This window comes from Drosophila teissieri, chromosome 2L (assembly GCF_016746235.2).
Source record: "Drosophila teissieri strain GT53w chromosome 2L, Prin_Dtei_1.1, whole genome shotgun sequence".
Lineage (NCBI taxonomy): Eukaryota > Metazoa > Arthropoda > Insecta > Diptera > Drosophilidae > Drosophila > Drosophila teissieri.
This window is the reverse complement of record NC_053029.1, coordinates 5,034,346-5,051,406: the sequence shown is the minus strand read 5'-3', so window position 1 is coordinate 5,051,406 and position 17,061 is coordinate 5,034,346. Positions and strand designations below refer to the sequence as shown.

General features: G+C 42.0%; 1 protein-coding gene across 2 annotated transcripts; it reads left to right on the top strand.

The window, feature by feature from the left end:
• The first annotated feature begins 453 nt into the window (after nucleotides 1–453).
• On the top strand, nucleotides 454–16,102 carry LOC122618390 (P protein). Of its 2 annotated transcripts, XM_043794802.1 has the most exons (11): nucleotides 454–582; nucleotides 2,508–3,084; nucleotides 12,010–12,116; nucleotides 13,019–13,166; nucleotides 13,247–13,307; nucleotides 13,376–14,419; nucleotides 14,485–14,814; nucleotides 14,873–15,220; nucleotides 15,280–15,427; nucleotides 15,486–15,579; nucleotides 15,640–16,102. In XM_043794802.1, the coding sequence occupies exons 2-11, from the start codon at nucleotides 3,008–3,010 to the stop codon at nucleotides 15,722–15,724; spliced, it is 2,442 nt and encodes an 813-aa protein (XP_043650737.1). In that variant the 5' UTR covers nucleotides 454–582; nucleotides 2,508–3,007; the 3' UTR covers nucleotides 15,725–16,102. The 2 variants fall into 2 exon arrangements, with proteins under 2 accessions (XP_043650737.1, XP_043650745.1); XM_043794810.1 differs by lacking the exons at nucleotides 454–582; nucleotides 2,508–3,084 and adding an exon at nucleotides 9,116–9,603.
• Nucleotides 16,103–17,061: the final 959 nt, after the last annotated feature.

Genomic DNA, 17,061 nt, shown 5'->3' with positions numbered 1-17,061 from the left:
GAATTTTACATATTTGTTAATATAAAACAGTGATACTGAGTCATATATATACATTTATAAATGAACTATAAAGTTAGGCATCATTAGCAAATTCTGCCGGTCTGATAGCCACTAGTTCAAGTTGTTGGCCATTGGAATACGTGCGCTTCCAGTGGCAACAAGGCCTCGCTTTCAAGCCAGAGGCATTCAACAGCTATTGAAAGCAGCAAAGTTCCATTCAATTTGCGGCGGCGCTTTCAATGCGCCATTCAACCGAAAACAGCTGCGACTTCGGCGACGCACGAAGCAGCAACATCAGTATCGGAATAAGTAGCTATGACTACGCCTGTACGGCATCGGATCGGCATCGGTTGGGCATCGGATGGGCATCGGAATCGGAATCGGCAGTAACCGGCTGAAATAACTAGGAACGCGGCAGCGAGCCCGCAGATTTATTCAGTTTACAACTTTCGCTTGAAACGGACGTGCGACTTTGCCCGGCAATCCGCGTTCGAGTGGCAAACAATAGCGATACAAATAAATAATAATCAAACAACCGAGTGCACAAAAGGGCCATAAACAAAAAAGAAAATCAAACTTAAAGTGAGCTTATCACAGAATAAAACTTCTTATTTCCAAGTAAGAAGCAAGTGAGATTTTCCCGGAAGTTCAGGGTTGTGGCTGCAGCAGGTCGTGAGCTTATCTAAAGGAGATAGAAGCACATTTAATTATGGAAATTTTTCCTTTGTTCCACTGGCAGTCGGATCCATTCTACTTCCAGTTTCTTATTACCTCAAGATAATTTTCCTCATTAGGCGGGCCCAAAAAAGGAGCAATTTCTTCGCATTAAGCGTTGGTAATTAGTCTGCTTCTGCTTCTGACTTTCTGAATAATTGTCTAGCGTCTGGTGACTGCAGTGCATGTCTATACATATATTATATATAAATTAATTGAAGGATTCCCCAGAATTCAAGTACGTTTTTTATGTGGGAAACGAACCACCTGGTACTTACAAATTTGTGGTTAAATATTTGTGGCATTCGATGACATGTGAGGAGGTCCTTTAGGAGGAATTAGCCTATCAGTTGCTGGCAAATATTTCATAATTTATGGATGATACTCGGGGTCGCACCTTGTGGGCCCAACCCAATCAATAATTGACCACTGACAGGCCACGCAAATAAGTAATATATTCTGCAGGACAAATTGATTCATCAGCATAGCATCATCGTGTGGTAAAATGAAAGTGGAAATGGGAAATGAAAATGAATAGCGCCCCCAAAAAGTAGGCAACACAGAAATGAAGACCCATGCGTGTCAGGGTTTTATGTTAGTTGTTTAAAGCTTTGCAAACTTTTCATGACACTCATTTGAAATATTCATGCCAGTCTAGATATGAGTGTGCCCACAAAACACATCGCATCCATCACTTTTTCCTCCCCCCGAACCCACAAATAGCATTTATGAGCTAGAGCTAACGAAGATGGCTTTTAGGGAAAACTCAAATAAATTTTAAGTGATTGCTTGAGGGTTTTGACAACACCAAACTTTTGGGGCGTTAATTTGCCAAAGGATTCTAGAGTCCTCAGCCAGGATGCGAAAAGTTTGCTGACAAAACAATGAAAAGTCTGTAAATAAAGCCCTCAAGCTGCTTTGCATTCGCGTTCGAAAAGCGTACTGAAATCAATTACTAATTAGACTAATGGATATAATGGTCATAAGTAAGTTCAGGAAAGTTGGACTTTCTTTAAGCAAATGGCTTTAAGCAAGCTTGACCCAAATTGTCTGGCATATTAATGGGTTCCACACCCACAACGTAGATGGCTAATCCACCTTGTTGACACATTATGTATCAGCAAACATTTTGCTGGCAAATATATAAAAATATATTTCCCACCCAACCGGGGACATATCTCTGAAAGCAATTTCCGCTTAACGCACAGGATATTTTCGGCAACATTATATATATTTTTTTTATTTCGGTGAAACATTCTGCCGAACTGAGTCCTTGCCACGTGTCTGTTTTGCATTTGGCCCGGAATTTCGGCCACATCCTGTCGGCCTAATCCCCCAGATGGCCGGCCATAATTTGAAATGTGCTCGGGTAGGGTTTTTAATTATGCGCCCTCTTAAATTGTTTAATGTATGAAGGGTTACGCCGACTAATTAGCAGCAAACACCATAATTAAGTAGAACTTAATACGAAAGTATACGGGTACGTAAGCCCATCGGAAATCAACCGATGGAACGTGCTCCATGAGCCGCGAACGATGACGTACGTGATCATCCCTTGTAGTTGGCGATTGGATTTTTGATGTGCCATCTGATTTGGTGCCTAGATGAAATGAGGCCATGGGAAACTAAATAAACGAATATTGATTCCCAATTAGGCCTGTCTATCGGTCGACTATTTTCGTCACTCTGGACCCTGAATAATTAATCCCTGCCCGGCGTGACGCAACCATGAACTTTTTCGGGAAAACCAGCTGTTTTCTATTTCTATTTATCAATTTATTTACTACTGGCAGCCAACACTGCGTATGCGTGACTCGTTTATATGAAGCGTAGGCACAAAACAGACCTATTCTACATCAAGATGTACAAGAGAAAGGCCTGAAAGCCCACAGATAAATTCTTGTGATTTGCGATAATAATTAGTATTAATAGAAAAGGGTTCAACGCATACCACTGCCCAAAAGTTTAAGTCCGAATCGCGTCTAGACGTCACCGGCTTAACTCATTTAACCATTTAACTCACCCACCGAATTCGGTCAAAATTGCGCCCGTTCGTGTTCACGCTGCGCCCAGCCCACCGCCCACCACTGCCACCCACCAACCAAACCAACCAAACCCAACCAACAACAACAACCATCCAAGCGGCAAGACGACGGACTCCGGCACAGTGGGCCACACTGCCGCATCATCCACGGGACAGCGGCGGCACAGTGGGAGTGGCAGTGGCAGCGGCAGTGGCGGCGGCAGGGTGCCCAGCATCCACAAGAAGCGCAAGAACATCTGGCCATTCAGGATGCGGCTGAAGGTGGCCAAGCGCCTGCGGTTCCACCGACAGGCGTCCACCAAGAGCGACCGCTTTCCACAGCCAAAGTAAGTCAGCATACTTAATTAAATCAATAAATTTTAAATAATTAGTAAATTTAAATAATCAATAAATTCAAATAATCAGTAAATTTAAACAATCAGTAAATTTAAATAATCAGTAAATTTTAAATAATCAGTAAATTTAAACAATCAGTAAATTTAAATAATCAGTAATTTGAATAATCAGTAAATTTAAATAATCAGTAAATTTAAATAATCAGTAAATTTAAATAATCAGTAAATTTAAATAATCAGTAAATTTAAATAATCAGTAAATTTAAATAATCAGTAAATTTAAATAATCAATAAATTTAAATAATCAGTACAATTTAAATAATCAGTAAATTAAAATAATCAGTACATTTAAATAAGCAGTACAGTTTAAATAATCAGTAAATTAAAATAATCAGTAAATTTAAATGATCAGTAAATCTAAATAATAAGTAAATTTAAATAATCAGTAATTTAATAAGAGAATGAATTTCTTCATTATTTATGATACCAATTGTGCACTATTTTTAAGCTCTTGGCTAATGGTTTTAATCCTTTCAAAGGCATTGAGTTCAACTTCAATTAAAAAATGTGAAAAGGATTACAAAGTGAAACAGCAGTTAAGAAGCTTTTATTCAAAGCTAATAAAAGCAATTAGTTTGTCAATTTAATGGAAGTTGCATGAAATTAACCATAAGCATACTCAGCTGACCTCTAAAATAAACTTCAAAGTTTAAAGTACTAAGTCAGATACTTCAGATCTACATTTTAGCCAACATTAAGACTATTGAAGTAGCGAATTTTCTTTGGTTATGAGGCCCTTTTGTCTTAGACAAAGTTTCCCTTTGAACCTTTTCCATTATAAGATTGCGATGGCCGGGCAAATATGCCAAAGTTCATGAGGCGAGACCTGTTTTGCCTTACATCTGCTAATGCAGAATTCCCATACTCGTATATTTATATGTTTATATGGGTTTCTTGTGGCCCGGCCAACAGCACGTGCCTGAAACTCCGGAGTGGAGTGGGCCGGATAGAAGGCAGTTCCGGTGCCCGTCTCGACCACAACATAAACATAAACATGTAATCGTGTACGGGTCTAATTTTGCCTTGAATGGCAGCAACATGTGTCGACCGAAAAAAAAATGAGAAAAACAAGCAAGAAATTAATGTCAGACATTTAATTTCCGTTTGCCCAAAACAAGGGACAAATGTGCGGCGCCCTGTTTCCGTTGTCATTAATGTTTCAATACAGAACACTTCATTGAATTGGAAAAGAAATTCGCTGGAATATTTCATAGATTCAGGTACTGGCATTCGCGGGAATCCATCCATCAATCGGGATGTCAAATGGGCCGTGCTGTTGGGTCCTTAAAGTGTCCTGGCAACGTGACTACAACTTTTCATTCCTATTAAAACGGTATAAAAAAGAGATGGTCTTAGACAAATACTAATTAATTTATTTGACCGAATGGGCGACGGGAAAATAAACAAAGTCGAAAAAACAAATCGAAAACTCCGTTTTTCCTGCAACCAAATTATTCTGCAATTAATTTACAATTTGTGTGTCTTGTGTTTTTGGAAGGAATTGCCTGCAGGAGCCAAGCCAACACTGCGTATGCTTAACTTTGGCCCACGCACATCGCTCATTCGCCCCGTGGTCTCGTCGGCGATTTTAAGCAAGCCATTAACACCGCCACCACGCCTTAAATGTGGGTCAGCCAAAAGTAGAAATTCTTTCGCATAACGCGAACTGCGACGGCGACCTCGAGCACCCAGCCAAGGTCAAATGCTGGCCCAGTCCCAGTGCCCGATTCTGCATTCCTCCAAGCTCATTCAGAATGTGATTATGAGCCCGCCCAGGATGTTTGTGCTTCTGAGCCACGTCGACGACAGCGAGGGCCATAAACATGACACATGAATAATTAAAACATTTAATGCCGAAATTGGGTTAAGGTACTGCAGCTGACACTTGCCGTGAAACACAAAGAAAAGGTCGCAAGCAGTGAGCATAATTTAGACTTAAATATTTAGCTAGATAAACCGGTACAGTATCTTTAGAAGAATCAAACAACATAAATAACAAACTACAAGCAACTCAATCAGATATGACATGATAATTCCTATAAATAAATACTTCCAAAGAAATTATAAGCTAAGCTAAACAGCACTGCATACTAATTAGCTAAACAAAATATTCTACAACTGCAAATTGATGCACTGCGAGTAAACTATAAGTATGTGGAAATTAAAAATGCAAATGAATGCAAGCTAGCACTACCGCTATGCCGACAATTTGCATACCACACACAGCAGTCGACTGCAAGCTGAACCTTTGCTTTCCGCCTGGATTTCCACTCCGACCCGCTCCCGCCCACATTTTCCAGCCCAACACCACCCACCACTTAGCCCTGCCCTTGGCGAAATGACCATTCTCAGTCACAGTTCGATTTATGGAGGCGTCGGCGAAACGTGTGACTATGAGCCCATTAGGAACGTGCGGCATTCGCCACTCTGCCGAGCAGCCACTCTATGGAGCCGCAATCCACGTCGCTGCCAAGTGACGCTTTTTCAATTAATTAACTCGCATTTTTCGCAGTGGAAAAATACTCGCACGGTCGGCGAAAGATTTAACTTGCTAATCGAGGCCTGCCACCCGCCGCCTCAGACTGATTTCAAAATAAAGAACACAAATAAGACTTCAAGTCGCTCTCGCATGCCACCACACATCACATCGCCAAATGGCAAACGCCGAGTGCAAAGCGTTTCAGGCTTTCAATTTTCTCGAAATTAATGAAGCGTGTCGCATTGAAAGCGCCACACGAATGACATGCCCACTGGCGAACACGGGAGCAAGAGGAGTGTGCACTGTGAAAAAAAGTTGGTAAACTTAGCTGCATTTATTAACAGTTAAATACTACAAAATAATGTTATATAGCTTATAGAAGTTAATACTTTTAAGAGGTTAAATAGTTGAATAGCAAGCGTTGCATACTTTTAGGAACTACTACAAGATAATTCAACTCACTGCTAGTATTTCAATGCTTGAAAACTTTGCTTAGCTTTGTAAGCTGACTTCACTTGTTTAAACTATTTAATTTAGAAATCATTTTGCTTGTGCATAGAAATACAAAGAGTAAAATTAAATGGACAAGAGGACCGACCGAATGACCGACTGGATGAAATAACGTTTTTTCGGCTCTCTAATTTCGTTATCCACATTGCCGCACAATGACCTATATATATATATACATATATATTTATAGGCTCATCTTTCTAGACTCTCCACGCCGCACATGTGTGCGTGAGCAGTTGTATCTGTGTGAGTGCGACTTACTTAAGCAAGTTTGAGTTGATTTAATATACATCCGAGCGTTAGAGGAAAGCCGTTTGACGAGCGCGTGTTCATTTAATTTATCAAACGGAAAAAAGTGCGTGCACTTTCAATTGCCCATCCCACTCAAGCGTTGTGAACTTTAATGTTGTGCCGAAATATTTCTAAATTGAGAAGCTATTTTAAGAACATTTATTTTTAACAAGCGCTAAAGATCAAACATAATTGCCCTATTGCCTTGCTTCGCTTCGTTTGCTGGCAAAACAATAAAATATTTCCTGGCCAATTGTGATGTTTTGTGTCAACTAATTATAGTTGAAGTGATTTGACATGCAAATCAACAAATTGCCCAGCTGCAATTGTCTTTTCAAACAATTTGCTTATTGAACTTGAAATTAGCAGCAGTTTGCTGACTGAAATGTTTTGTGAGTTAATCGCATCGAATGATTGAATAGCTCTCTGAATAAACAGCCAAACGGGGCGTGCCCCATCTATGTATATAGCCATAAGCCATTTTCCGTCGAAATGGCGCACTTTACGCTAAACGGCGACAAGTGGCGCCTCAGTTTCCCTTCGATTTGTGCTTCTTCCATAGCTATCTCCATTCAATTTCAATGCCAGGGCTCTTAACTTGCCGCCGTAATGCGAAACCCAGCGTCGTTTCAATTAAATTGCATTTCACTCGGCCACGGCAAACACTTGTGGCACTTGGTCAACACGTCGATCTATATGTACAGTTCTTTATATATATGTGTAATTATATATATATCTTCATGCTTGAAGACCTTTTTCATTAGCCAAGCTGCGAAATGGCTATCATTAGGTGGCTCCGGGTGTCAGATTGCACTTGTGCCCCTGGGCTGCCTTGATTTTCTAATCTACTGGTAGTATTGAGGCAAAAGTATAGCATTACCTGCGTCGCATTATGCAAACTTGGTCGGAACACCTGTGACGTCAGTGAGTCAGCAGCCAGCGTTTTTTGTTGAGTTGGCCAAAAAGCTGAAAATATTTTCAGCTAGCGCGGCAGAATCTTCACTTCTGACATGAGTCTGCTCGAAAGTTTTGACAGGCGCCATTTCCCCGGGGTGCCTTTCAATTACTTGAATATGTATATGTATATAAATATATAGATGTCTAAAATGAATACGCGCTGAATTTCGCATCACGTGGGGGCGTTTGGATTTGGCTCAATTTCTCAAATTTGCATGCGAATTGAAGGCACCCTTGAACTCGAAGAAGCATCCACTGAATACGCCCCCAATTTAGGCGGTCCACGAGTATTTCATAATTCGCAATGCTCCTTAACAAAGCGAACCTTGAGCAGCTGATTCCTCGCCAAATTGCAGAATCAACCTACACTATATTATATACATATGTATATACTATGTATATGACTGGGTTCATAGCTCATCTCGTGTCATAAAATCGTTTAGAACGAGCGGAACAAATTGATGAAAATTGTATCGGGTTACGGCTTAAAATAGAACTTATAATTGGAACTATATCAAGTGAGTTACCAGTACGTTATTTTCGAGAGTGTTTGACTTTTGAGGTTATAATCGAGTTTTTATAATGGTTTATATGCTATGGTATACACTTGAGAAAGAGAGTTCTTATTACTATTCCTTTACCAAACTATTCCCTAATATGAATATTAAGAAATTGTGTTAAATTGAGTTGGTAAACTGCATAAATGTATTGTAAATATAGAAAATAATCTAATGTTCGGTGCTCTATGGATCCTAAGTCCCCAAAGAACTATGCGTAGCGCAGCGCAAGATCAAAAGCATCGCAGAGCAACTGTCAAATGTGATAAATCAAGTGTAATTGAAAGAAGTGCAAATAAGCCAACGCCAGTAACGATAACAACAATAACAACAATGACGGAAGAGAGCGGAAGAGTAAACACTGAGCGAAAGAGAGGGCACTTGACGAAGCCGAAAATGAAAACAGAACCCCTTGCGATGAGTGGGCAGGGGGGAGGGGAGGTCACTGGGAGCCTGTGCTCGGGTTAAGCTGCACTCAAAAAAATATCTGAAAAGAATTAGGGTCTTTAAAATGGTAATTCGTATATTTATCAAATTACTTGCAAGGTAAAAAAAGACAAAATAATGAAGTGAATTTTAAAATTCCATGATTATAATACAGTTGTTGGTCTATTTTAAATTAATAAAAAAATTTAACTATATTTTTTAAAAAATTTAAAAATTTAATAATTTTGATACATGTAGTATCATAATTATTATTATATTGTAGTAGTAGTAGTATAATTAGTAGTAACTTATATTTACTGTTTTAATCCAGTTGGAACTAAGTTCTTTGGAATACTATTTCTAACTTAATATTTCAATAAATGTTTTTTGTAAAGCCATGTATTAACCTTATTTACCTGCCATTTTTTCGAGTGTAAGAACGGTGGATTGGTCGAGTTGGCCGTTGGTTTTGAGTGCACTTGCAGTGGCCGCCGGGAAAGCATAAATGCGAATAATGAGCAAAGCGCGGCCAGCGAGAGATAACTGATGATGAAGATGGAAAGCGAATGTGAATGCGAGTATGAATGTGAATATCAGGAAATTTCATTCCATTTGAGCGCTTGTGTTTACCTTCTTCTTTGCCGCGCTGCTTCGCCGCCGCTTCCAAATGCGCTGCTGCTGCGCCGCGACTGCGCTGCGACGGCGAGTGCATTAAAACCTACAAAATAGGGTAAAAAACGGCGGACGGCAGTTAGTACCGCTTGAGCTTTCGACCGCATATAGACACCCGATCCGAGTCACGATCGGCGGCAAAGACTAAAAGCCAAGCACCGCAAAGGGCACGCGACAATCAAAAGCGCAGCGCAGTGCAGTTCAGTGCAGTGCAGCAGCTGCAACAACAAGTGGTCAAGGCAACGCGATCCCGCTATTTAATTGAACAGATCGGCGCTCCGCCCCCAATTCCGCCCATTATCTGCATTATCCCAGCGGCGCAGAGAAATATGCGATTAACGAGGAAAATTTCTCATTTTGCCCGGCTTTCGTTTTAAAGAAGCTCGCGATTTACGTAATAATACGCTTTATTTTCCGCGAACACATACATACCTATATATATACATATACTTGTTGAGTGTCACGTTTCGCGAAAACCCCTGAACATTTTATCATTTCCCCTCCAAGGATGGCCTACAATCCCAACCACAGCGTCGAGGATAACGCATACGAGGATGAGTATGTGTCCCAGGGATGGGGGGCAACAAAATAGATTGTGTTCTAGTATTAAGCAACTTGTCAGCGGTTCACCTTCCCTACAGAGCCACAAAATTATAGCTAAAAACCTAGTAGTGTGTACTGGTAAAACCCCTTTAAGTGAAACAAGTTTACACCCAAAGCCGTAATTTAGTTAATTTATTGAGTCTAGCCTTCTGTTTTAATATTTATGCATTTTCAAGAGTACTCATTATATTTTTTGATGTGTAGCGCTCACAGAAAAACCGACAGATTGCCGGGAACTTCAGTGGAGCGTAAAACTCGTTTGGCTCCGGCTAATGATAGCTTGTCTGCCTTATATAAAGGATATCCTGCTGCTCGTGGGTGTCCTTTCCGTTGGCTGAATCAATCTTTGGCACGGACACTTGTCCGCACTTCAGCGGATGAACGTCGTGACATGCAGTAGCTGTTCACAGTATTAAGAGCCATCAACAAAATCATTTAATCATTGCGTTGAGGAGGCGACAACTGCTTGACAAATTCTTTTATGTTATGAGAAAATTCCCACATGCGCCCCTTAAATTTGTACCTATTTTGGATGGATTAAAGTGGAGCTAACGATGTGATTAGCTGAACCAGTTAAGCAGGCTAAAGAGATTTTTTTAACATCCAGAAAAACATGTTTCAGATTTTGTAAGTGATTTTATATTGAATTTTTCCACTAAACCTTTGCTTTGCAGACCCATAGCCAATCCGACTGTTATTCAATTAGATTCTATTAGACTCTTTTGTGAATCCTTTCTTTGATACAACCTTCGACACATGCTTTCATTTTGCCCCATCACGTGGGGCAATCAAAGAACTTATGAGTTATGAACGAGCTGTGAAAACCACAGCTGTCTAAGCTGATAATTGCAATTGAGGCAAGTTCAAGCTGAAATTTCTGCCTCGCTATGTGGGGCTACATATGTACATATGTACATAGACTTGTATGCCATATAACATCGTGTATATGGCGGTGTGGAAAATCAGTGTCAGCATTACTTTGGCGGTCTTGTCTTTGTTTCTGTTTCTGATTCAGATTCTGTTTTTATTTATGACATGACTACATAGCGTCCATCCATCAAGGCGGCTAATTGAACGTTAAGTAAATATAATTTATGACTTATTTCGAGCACTTTTATCGTTCTAAGGCAGGCCTAAGTAAATTTAGTCAAGCCGACTGAATTAAGATTTGTGTGCCCACTTGAACCAAGTGCACAAATTGCATTTATTTAGCCCGCACACGTGATGCGATTCCCAATGCACTTCAAGTGTTTTTTGTTGTTTATTTTCCCACCGAGAAAACCTTCTCCCAATCAAGTTGGTGGACCTCAGCTGGCTGGATGGCAGTCATTATGGCAAAGAGTCATTAAAGTCGCATTTGAAATGGTAAACAATATTTTACGACCACTATAAATAGACAAGTCTCTTTGGTCCGATGAGTTTTTCCTCTGATAACGACCTTTAAACGGTCCGACTTATAGAGCTTGTCGCATCTGGCATTGCGCTTTAATTGAGCTCGGCTTCTCAGATTCTTGGAAGTGATTTACAAATCTGTATTGAAGATGGGTAAATTAGAATGAGAATTGCCATCGTTCTTAGTTATCTGGCGGACTACGTGAGGTGGGCCACGTGGCTTCTGGGTGGCCCATTCTGTTATGTTTATCATTAAGTATCAAGATATTTTTGAGTGATTCATCTGCTAGTCAGAAGTTTAGTTACAAATTTATTATCGTAAGTGTATCCCTTTTTAAGTACTGACTTCTTAGCATGACGACGTAAATTCAATCTTCCTATATCGTCTATAATTTTCCCACTTTCCAGTCGTCAACCAAATGGCCAAATACATTTAAATCCGATTTTATTGCTAGCTGCCTAAGAGCCCTTTTCAGATTTGTTGTCAATCAGAATCCTTTTCGAGCTAAGCAGATTTTCATTCAGTTCCGCAACCACAAGTGAGTTTCCACTTCATGTGGCACCGACTGAGACCCTCGAGAAATCTCTTTTAGGATAAACAACTTCGATTTAAAGTCTTTATAAGAGTCAAATCAAATAAATACAAATTGTTGCACGCACGTGCTGAGGAAATAATATATTAAAGCGATGGGAGAAAAATCAATATGCATGTGCTAAAAAATTTATTGAATGTTTTTGGAGGGGCGGGCGGCGAAATGAGCCACGCCCACCCCATTGCCAGCAGTACCTGAGCAAACAAATTCCAACACAAGCCGTGTAATCTTATTAAATCCCATTTCTTTTCTCTCTCTCTTTCTTTTTTCATTGCTCCCCGATGTGTAACAAAACCCGGCTGCTTCTCATCCTGCTGCTCCTCGTCCTGCTGCTTCTCGTCCTGCTCCGCCTTGGAATCCTGCTCCACACATGCAGCGAAGTAACAGAAGGTGCCTTACAGGTCTGGCGGACTCTGCCGGAGCGCATTCGTCAGGATCCCAGTCTTGCGTCCTTTCGCCAGGAGCACGAGCGTCTGCATGGCGGTAAGTCCTGCGTCCCGTGTCCTGCGTCCTGCCTCGCATCACATAATTTCCTTACTTTTTATGTCTGGCTGTTTGGCCACCTTTTTTATTGCCGTAATTATTGCTGAATTTTTTATTGCCATTTGCGTCGGCTGTTGGCATTGACATTGGGTTTGTTGTTTTCCCCCCATTTTTGCCTGATTTGCATACCAAAAACTTGAGTCCAAGCTTATCTTCAATTGTTTTGATAGACCCACTATTTGGGGCTTAGGAAATTATAATAATGCCAGGGTTTCAGTCTTGTTCCGGCATATGATGTCAGTTCGCAAGTGGACATAATCTGCGCTGGGTTCCTTAAATTAGAGGGCTCAGTGCCAAATGACTCAGTAAATTTGCTTTAAATTGAATATTCGGCACAGTTAATGATTGGTTTACTGCCAAGAGGAATCATCATAGTCTCGAAATATACAAAATATATATCATTTTATGTTAGATGTGTTATCAAGAATAGAAGTTAAAGAAGTTCCCAATCCCAAGGGCCGAATTAAGCGCGGCGAGAACCTTCGAGTTCCCAGTGTGTCCTTTTCCGCATCCTTGTCTTCAGCCATCAGTCAGTTGGCCAATGTCAGCCGCAGCTCGCCCATGGCCATTTCGGGATATTTATAGCCTCGACTCGATTACCGCACGGCTGGGCCAATAAAATAATACAAACACGTCACAGAAGGCAGCTGAACAGCTGAATTAGCCCGATTCCTGGCCAAAGTGACATGGCCACAGTTAAGCGCCAGTTGTCCTTTCGCGAGCAGCGAATGAGTGAATTTTCGCACAAATATTTGCCAATTTCGTGGCAGGGTTAGGTCAATCAGCCGGAAATGTCTTTCAGGGATAACTATTATTAAGCGCATCTATTTTGTACACCGCAGATGTTGACCAGCTGCAGGCGGAGGAGTCGGAGCTGCGGAGTGTGCAGAATGGACACCACGAGGAGACGGCGCTGGCCAGCCAGCCATTCACACAGATCGGGATCAATGTGACGAACGAGGCGGGTCAGGTGCGGGTGCTGGATGGCAGGTTCGTAGTTCTGTGCGTCTCGATTGTCAGTTACGTAATTAGTGCAACCAGTTTTCTGTGATTCCCCGTGCCCATTGCAGGGATCTGGAGAACAACAACGATGATCAGCACGACGAGGCCGAGCCGCATGCCAAAAGTTTGGTAGGTTTCCTACATCAATGGCTTGCATAATCAGAGATATATATTGTACATATATATTATTTTTTCAGATACGAAAGTATCTCATCTGGTTCAAGATAGCCGTACTCCTGGTGGTCTGGTGCGTCTTCACCGCCTTCCTGATGTCCAACAACGAGCATGTGGACCAGCTGAGCCTCATAAGTGTTCCTAGGAATAGCTCACCCAGAGTCTTTCCCATTGCCACCGCCAGCCTGCAGAGGATTGGCCTGGGCCTGCGTGGACCCTTCCGGCTGCAGGAGAACGAGCTGGCCATCAATGCGAGTGTGCCACTGCCCCTGCTCCAGGTGCAGGTGATGCGCAGCTACTTCGATGGCGAGGGTATGGAGATTTACATCGAGAATGCCAGCCAGGTGTGGCAACTGGACGTGGTCTATCCCGATCTGATAGACGCCACCAGGGACACAAAGAAGCAGCGCACCTTCGAGCTAAGTCCCACCGACCCCTTGTGGTTGGCCCAGGCCAATCGCACGGAGCTGAGCTTCGAGTTCACCAGCTCCATCGAGGGCGAACTGCCGCTCCAGCTGAATGTGGATGAGTCGCCCATCTACAAGAGGGATGGCGTCATCTATGCGGCGGCTGTGCTCTGCGGCCTGTATGTGATGATCATCTGGGAGATTGTGAATCGAACCTTTGCTGCCATCATCGCCTCCACGTTGTCGGTTGGTATACTGGCTGCACTGAACTCCAGGCCCTCGATGGCCACCATCATGGGTTGGATCGATGTGGAGACACTGCTGCTGCTGTTCGGCATGATGATCCTGGTGGCCATTCTCTCCGAGACGGGCGTCTTTGACTATCTGGCTGTGTATGCCTACAAGATAACCAACGGACACGTTTGGCCACTCATCAATTGCCTCTGCCTGTTCACCGCCGTGCTGTCGTCCTTCCTGGACAACGTGACCACTGTGCTCCTCATGACCCCGGTGACGATACGACTCTGCGAGGTCATGTGCCTCAATCCGGTGCCCATACTCATGTGCATGGTCATCTACTCGAACATTGGCGGTGCACTGACTCCAGTGGGGGATCCGCCCAACGTCATCATTGCCTCGAATAGCTACATATCCAAGAATGTAAGCTCGAATATTCCTTTGGATATCTAACATATATATTGATATATGCATATATTTTGGTTCAGGGCGTCAATTTTGCTGTCTTCACCTTGCACATGTTGCCCGGAGTTCTCCTGGTGATGGTGCAGACCTATATCCAGTTGCGTTTCAAGTTTCGCAACATCAGTGATCTGCAGTTCAAGGACTCGCCGGAGGTGGAGGAACTGCGTCACGAGATTCACGTGTGGAAGCGGGCAGCCGCCAGTCTATCGGCCTATTCCAAGGACGAGGAGCTGGTGCGGCAGACACTGATGAAGAAGGTGAACCGCTTGAAGAGAAGCCTCAAGAAACGCATGACGGCGGTCATAGAACCGGCACCCAATTACCAACAAACACTGGCCAATCTTCAGGCAAAGGTAGGCTATATCTTAAATAAAATACTACTCATACTTAATATATTTCGATCGTTTGTAGTATCCCATTCGCAACAAGCCGCTGCTGATCAAGTGTTCTGCCGCATTACTCTTTGTGATCAGTTTGTTTTTCCTGCACTCGGTACCCGAACTGCAGAGACTGTCTTTAGGGTGGACCGCACTGCTGGGTGCCATATTCCTCATCATTCTGGCGGACATCGAGGACATGGAGGCCATACTGGCTCGCGTGGAATGGTCCACGCTGCTCTTCTTCGCAGCTCTGTTTATTCTCATGGAAGCGCTGACGGAACTGGGACTGATTGAGTGGATCGGCAACATGACCGAGGGCATTATCCTGGGAGTTGGCGAGGATCGGCGCCTGATGGTGGCCATTTTGATCATTCTCTGGGTGAGTTTCGCAGCATATTGTAATCTTCATTTTATATTATTAAGCACTATTCTGTGCAGGTTTCCGCTGTGGCCTCCGCCTTTGTGGACAACATCCCACTGACCACGATGATGGTCAAGATCACCATATCACTGGCGCAGAATAGCACCTTGAATCTGCCACTACAGCCGCTGGTTTGGGCCCTGGCCCTGGGCGCCTGTTTGGGTGGTAAGTACTTGCAGTCCTTTGCTCCACAGGATAATCTACATATATAATTTAATTCCAGGAAATGGCACTCTGATCGGGGCCTCTGCCAATGTGGTCTGTGCCGGAGTGGCGGAGCAGCACGGCTACAAGTTCACCTTCCTGCAGTTCTTCAAGTAGGTCTGGGTAATCCTTGGAAGAGGACAGCATACTAATTCGATTTTCCGAACCCACAGAGTTGGCTTTCCCATCATGATCGGCAGCATTATTGTCACCACGGGCTACCTGCTCGTTTCGCACTCGCTGTTCGCGTGGCATTGATGAAGGGCCCCCAATGATGAAGGAGTTGACTGTGTCGATTCGCAACAAGGCGCACTGTACCTCGTTACCTAACGGACAGAAGCTGTTCAGATGCCACACACATCCTGGCTTCCGATGCCGGAAGCAGCACCAAGCAGAGGAAGGGAATCAACACCTTATGCGATGGCCATAAGTGTTGGTTCCGGGAAAATGGAGAAAACAGAGATAAACAGAAACGAAGAATATTACATAAAAATACATTTATTTTTACACGTCGTTGTTAGTGTAGTGTGTAGTATAAATAACATAACAAACAACAACAATTAAGAGAATTAAAATAAATATAAATTAATTATTTACAATTAATAATGTCGCTGAACTGTGAAACAATTGTTAAATGTTAAATGTATGAATACGAATAAAATAAAAACGAAACAAATAAACTATTTATTGGGTAATATGTTTTAAATAAATTTGTTGTTTATGTGGTTTTATTAACTATTAAGAAAATGTAATATACATAAATGTTTCCCATTCGCAAAATGTAAAGGAAACACCCAAAAATATGCTATAAAATATTTTAAAAATATACAAATATAAAGGCAGCCCAAAAATGTTACTTTAATGCATTGGTAAAAAGCTCAGTCGTTTAGTTGGTGTTTTCTTTTTGTAAAATCCCAGTAGCATATCCATTTTGCACTTTTTTCGTTTATTTTTGTGAATTTTAGCAGACCAACAATTGCAAGGCAAACAATTGAAAAGTGAAGAGAAGCCCAGACAAATACATTGCAATGGCAATTATGCAGATGCAGCCTCCCAAACTATTTGCACTTCATGCATTGACCGCTCAGCTTGTTTGTTTTGTCCCGGTATATACACTGTAAGAAATAATATATTTTTGAACAAATTTTTATTTATTTTATAACAAAGTAATAACTGATATTTATCAAATATGAGGGTTATTATATATGTTTATAGGGACATATCTTATATAAGTAAGTTTCTTCCTGTGCATGTGTGTGAGTCTGCCAACGCCTATTGCATAAAGATTTTTACTTCTTTTTTTGGCACAGATGATGCATGTGCTTGGCTCTCTATGTCTGGGCAATTAAACAAAATGTTCGTGCATAAAGTTACAGCGTGCGTCTTCGTTAATTAGACTAAGGGTCGTTAAAAGCGGCATGTGGAGTTGGTCTATATGTCAACCCGACCTGAGTTATGCAAAGTGTGCATACATTACAATATAATCCATATGGCGGCTGGGCGAAACGATCGTCGGGGTTCACTGGGTACCCTATGTACACTGGACTTCTTTATGTTGGGGCGTTCGTCAAAGAGGCATTGGCATTTATGGTAAT

What these genes read in the sequence shown, in the direction of transcription:
- LOC122618390 (XM_043794802.1), top strand. Translation starts at nt 3,008, where the DNA reads ATGCGGCTGAAGGTGGCCAAGCGCCTGCGGTTCCACCGACAGGCGTCC. An exon ending in GACCGCTTTCCACAGCCAAA is followed by an intron (nt 3,085 to 12,009) that starts GTAAGTCAGCAT and finishes CCACACATGCAG; the next exon opens with CGAAGTAACAGAAGGTGCCT. An exon ending in CCATTTTGATCATTCTCTGG is followed by an intron (nt 15,221 to 15,279) that starts GTGAGTTTCGCA and finishes TATTCTGTGCAG; the next exon opens with GTTTCCGCTGTGGCCTCCGC.